The sequence below is a fragment of the Ranitomeya imitator genome, chromosome 1 (genome assembly GCF_032444005.1).
Source record: "Ranitomeya imitator isolate aRanImi1 chromosome 1, aRanImi1.pri, whole genome shotgun sequence".
NCBI lineage: Eukaryota > Metazoa > Chordata > Amphibia > Anura > Dendrobatidae > Ranitomeya > Ranitomeya imitator.
The window spans coordinates 681,168,646-681,173,660 of record NC_091282.1 but is presented as its reverse complement, the minus strand read 5'-3'; the positions used below and the strand labels follow the sequence as shown (position 1 = coordinate 681,173,660).

Genomic DNA, 5,015 nt, shown 5'->3' with positions numbered 1-5,015 from the left:
TGTTTGGGATAGTCAAGCACATAAACCTATTGACGGTATAAACAGCCTTGCTGTGTCATTATATACTAATTTTATTGTTGTAGTGTTTTAGTCATGCGTAATACCCAGAATATACATCTAAAATGCATTGAAGGCATTTTATGTTCTTGAAAGGATGGTTCAAATACCCTAATACATATTGTCTTCAGTTCGGTCCTCAAAGGCTATTATTGGGGAACGCTGATACAGTGGAAGGGGTGGCCATCATGCTGACATTTGTGGGATATGTTCTTATGCTATATTCTCAAAGATTAATTTACATAACATCAATGTATAAACATAGGCTGCATGTATAAGCATACAGTATATATATATATTTTTTTTTTGCCTATAGTCGCGCATTTTATGCATTAACTTTATATTAGGGTTGCTGCTTTTCAATTTAAATCTCTCATACATAAAACATCTTTTTATGATCCAGAATATTTGCTTTTAATACTTAGAGGATTATTCCCCAAATCACAAAGTAGCAAATATTTTCTTTTTTTAATTCCTACTGCACCCGATTATTTTTTTTTTTAAACCTGCCATATGGTTCCATAGATATGTCTTTTTTATTTGGTGCTAAATTTATAGTCTTTTTCAAGGGGGCATGGCTTAGTTTCCCTGAGGGCGTGGCTTTACCTTATGAGCACCTCCTACTTGTCAGGACCATTAAAATTGGCATTAAATAGAAAAGCCCCTGTCTCTGGAACCATATGTCGGATTTGAAAAATTAAAAAAAAACCAAGAGTATTTAGGGGAACAGCGGGAATAAAAAAAGAACAAAAATTGGCCATCTATGATCTGGTGATAGCTCTTCCTTTAATTGAAGCAAATTATTAACATGTTAGCCGACACATAACATATGGAAAAGTGGGGTGTGGACGTGCGACAGTGATGACACGACAACCAAAAATTATAGCAAAAATAAATGTAATAAAAAGTTGTTTTTACAGTTTTTAAATATGTTGGCAAATACATACACAATACAAAGTGGCCATTCAGGCCATTACATACATTCAAGTCCATCTACTCACTTCAGTAAGAAAGACATTTAGCAGCAAAAAGGTCTTCTGTTAACTTTACCCTGGAAGTTGCCATCTTATGTGATCAGTGTGGCAGATAGCAGCCCTCCCAGGGGTACGTACCAGATGAGGATTAGTAACAATATGCTTTCTCGCCTTCATTGAGAACGTACAGTACTATGATGACGGATACAGTACCATCACACAATAGATATTCCCTGCTAGTCCACAGTACAGTATTATAGCAGCTTTCAATGACACTAGTATCAACCGGGAGGAGGGGGGCGAGTGCCCCTCATAGCCGATGTGGCCCAAAGCAGCAGCAGCTTCCAAATGGATTGTTAAAGTGACAAAAAAGGAACTGTGGAAATTTGAGGGGTTTTTTTCCCAGCAGTCTACGGGCCACATCACAGCTCTCCGTTGGTTATGTGCCAACTGAGACGTGGCACCCTACCCCTGATACAGATTTACTGTTTCATATCTAGATGTTCCAATAGCTAGGCCACAATTAATCATTTGTGGGGGTTTTTTCATTTTGTGACTTTTTGGGGCCAAATTTTTAATCTTGTGCACTCAATGATTTTTTTTGTTGTCTTTAAAGAGTAACCATCATTTCATTTTTTTTCATAAATCAATAAGAAACTTTGTAATATATCTTAGAGAAAATCTGCTTTTTTTTCTCTCCTCCTGACTCATTCTCAGCTCATGGGTAAAATGAGCAATGACAGTTGGTGCTTATAATGTTCTATGGAGAACGGTCTTCAGCTCCTCCCCGCTCCATAGAATTATAGAAGAGCCAACTGTCATCTCCTATCTCAGTAATGTGAAGATCTATCTTCACTGAATACACATTTTACACCTGAACTGTGAGTAACAGATGAGTCCAGGAGGAGAAAGAAGCAAATTTTTCTGATAAGCTACAGGATAAAATTTCGAAATAAAAATTGAAACATCGGTCACTTTAAACTTTTAAAACCGTACATTCTGTATGACACAAAAATTCCAAGCCGCCATAAAAAATTAGTCCAGGGTGGCGGCACTGGAGCACATTGGTGTCAACATTTGTTTTTGAAAGATCATAATTTACGAGTCAGACAAAATCTTCTGGAAACCCCAAACTCTGCCGCCAATGGCAAACGCTAAAAAAAAAAAAAAAATCCCCATGAGAACATTTTTAAAATGTACAGAAATTAAAAGAAGGCACAAATCAGAAATAGGCGCAAATGCATTAATTAATAAATGGTGCCGATAGTCTAAAAGATATAAAAATTGGCAATAGACAGGGAAGAATGGTTAAATTAGCAGAGGTAGCTGACGCGTTTCGTCGCGGCTGGCGCAGATGATGATCCAGGATCTCGCTTGGTGCAATGATTCTTTGTGGTGAACACTTAGTCCTGCATCCAGGTCACATTCATAGACCTGATGGAGAACGTCGGATGGTGGTGAAGGAGAGCGGCCATTAGGCTGGCGGAGGTCCATGAGCTATGAAGGAGAAATGTTCTTGTGACAAGGTGGCATAGTTAGGACACGGCCACAGGGTCGTCTGTAGTGTAGAAGTAGGGCAGGATGGCTGCCAGCGCCTCCTCTATGGAGAACAGATGCTTGTCCTCAGCCTCAGGGCAATACGTGTGCATAAAGCTGGCCAGGCGCAGCAGATACTCGATATTGTGGCCGGCCCGACCGCTGCAGACTACAATCTGGGCGGCGATCTCTTCCTCGGGGGCCGGCCCAAGGTAGCCAGGATTCTGCGATGTGGCAATATACACCAGGGCCAGCAGTGCCCCCTCTTCTCCTTCATCTTGGGGGTAAAACTTGACCAGCTTCGTTACGTAGCCCCCGAGGACAGACTCCCGGATGTTCAGATACTGAAGCGATGATTCAATCTGATCGCCCCGCACTTCATAGGCGACACCCCAAGTGCATTCCTGGAAGAAGAGGGGAGACGGAGAGTTAGAATTCCACCTACTTCACTAGTGCATAAAAGATTGTCGGACACTTTAGGTTTAGTATATTATAGCATTTTTTACATCAGGGGCAAAGGATTAAAGGGGCTGAATTCAAGACTAAACAAACTCCGCCTTGTCACCTTCCCCGGGTCCAGCACAGAGTCTCCACTGGTATGGTCAGTGATTGTCAACATAACGTTTATTCTGCAGATAAAAGTAGACCCCGGGAGCAGCAAAGACTCAGCGCTGGACCCGGGGAGGGTGAGTAAAGTACAATTTATTTTTGTTTTTTAAAACTAACTGCAGCCTCTGAAAGTTTTTCCATAAAAAGAAAATCCAACTGAGGGGCGACTGAGGGAAAGAATGGCCACAAATGCACCGAAAAACATTACCCAGAATAATTTTGATAAATGTAATTGGCGTCAACAGCAGGAGACGTCTTAGGCAGAAGCCCCGTACATAGAAATGAGGTCACCTCAGGTCCTTGCCCAAATGGTCACTACACCATTGACGTGAGCTAGATGATCTCTCAGTAACAGCTTCAGCCTCCTGCAGCACTTTAGCACCGGGACAAGCGTCCTGCAGCACTTTAGCACCGGGACAAGCGTCCTGCAGCACTTTAGCACCGGGACAAGCGTCCTGCAACACTTTAGCACCGGGACAAGCGTCCTGCAGCACTTTAGCACCGGGACAAGCGTCCTGCAACACTTTAGCACCGGGACAAGCGTCCTGCAGCACTTTAGCACCGGGACAAGCGTCCTGCAACACTTTAGCACCGGGACAAGCAACCTGCAGCACTTTAGCACCGGAACAAGCGACCTGCAACACTTTAGCACCGGAACAAGCGACCTGCAACACTTTAGCACCGGGACAAGCGTCCTGCAGCACTTTAGCACCGGGACAAGCGTCCTGCAACACTTTAGCACCGGGACAAGCGTCCTGCAGCACTTTAGCACCGGGACAAGCGTCCTGCAGCACTTTAGCACCGGGACAAGCGTCCTGCAGCACTTTAGCACCGGGACAAGCGTCCTGCAGCACTTTAGCACCGGGACAAGCGTCCTGCAGCACTTTAGCACCGGGACATGCGACCTGCAGCACTTTAGGTGTTGGGAAACTACAACTCCCAGCATGCTGTTAGGATATTTTTCGTGTCAGTACCAAACAATTACACTCTTTGGCAATACAATGGAGACTTTCTCACCTGGTAATCTTCTTGCAGGGTCACCACTCGCCCAGGCTGAAAATAGAAAGAAGTGATGGTGAGACCCCAGAGAAATGCGGTGTACAGGGATCAGGTGAGGACACTAGACACACTGCTCACCATTTCAGGGCTGCCTCTGTGGAAAGTGTCTCCCTGCCAGAACTTGCGGCTGTATCCAGGGATAAATCCAACTTTACTGGAAGTGAATGTGAAGTCCGGCCTCCAGACCAGGGAGCCATAGCCGAAGATCCAGAGGGATTCCTCGTAGGAAGGAGGCTCCTCCATGGCAGTGATGGGCTGGTCGGGCATTTTGGGTGAGTACGGGCTGACAAGTGGTGCTGATGCAAGCCGCGCTGACTATATATAAGCATGCCGGAGCAGAGCTCCTCCCACTCAGAGGGCTCGTCTGCATTTCCAACCAATAGTAATGAGCTATCACAGAAACCACGCCTACCGTTCTTTTCTTCTGTCACCTAATTGGTCAGTTTTCTGAGTTTTTTTTCTCCCCAAGCTCCGCCCTTCTGCCGCTGTAGTGAGAATGATGCAACTGGCTCGATCTGTTTCAATTCCCGGCAGAGCATAGAGCAAGCGGCCGGAGGATTGCATCAGGCGGCGGGAGAAGCTGCGGGGATCCGCCGCGGGTCTCCTTCTGCGGGGTCTCCTATAGTGTTAACCCCTTCCTGCCGGGACACTTGTGTCCTTCCACAATGAGACTTTCCGCGTCTTATTTCTTCAGATTTCCAGTAATGCACAAGATTAACGTGGCCCTTGATGAGGATCCTGGTGGGGCCCTAAATGAGGATCAAATCCTAAAACATGGCG

The 5,015-nt window shown here is 45.0% G+C and overlaps 1 protein-coding gene across 1 annotated transcript; it reads right to left on the bottom strand.

Annotated features, from left to right (window-relative positions):
* Positions 1–810: 810 nt before the first annotated feature.
* Positions 811–4,524, bottom strand: CHAC1 (ChaC glutathione specific gamma-glutamylcyclotransferase 1). Its single transcript, XM_069730089.1, has 3 exons — positions 4,314–4,524; positions 4,194–4,229; positions 811–2,971 (listed from the first exon to the last, which is right to left on the bottom strand). Exons 1-3 carry the CDS (start codon positions 4,500–4,502, stop codon positions 2,567–2,569), a joined length of 630 nt encoding a protein of 209 aa, XP_069586190.1. The 5' UTR covers positions 4,503–4,524; the 3' UTR covers positions 811–2,566.
* Positions 4,525–5,015: the final 491 nt, after the last annotated feature.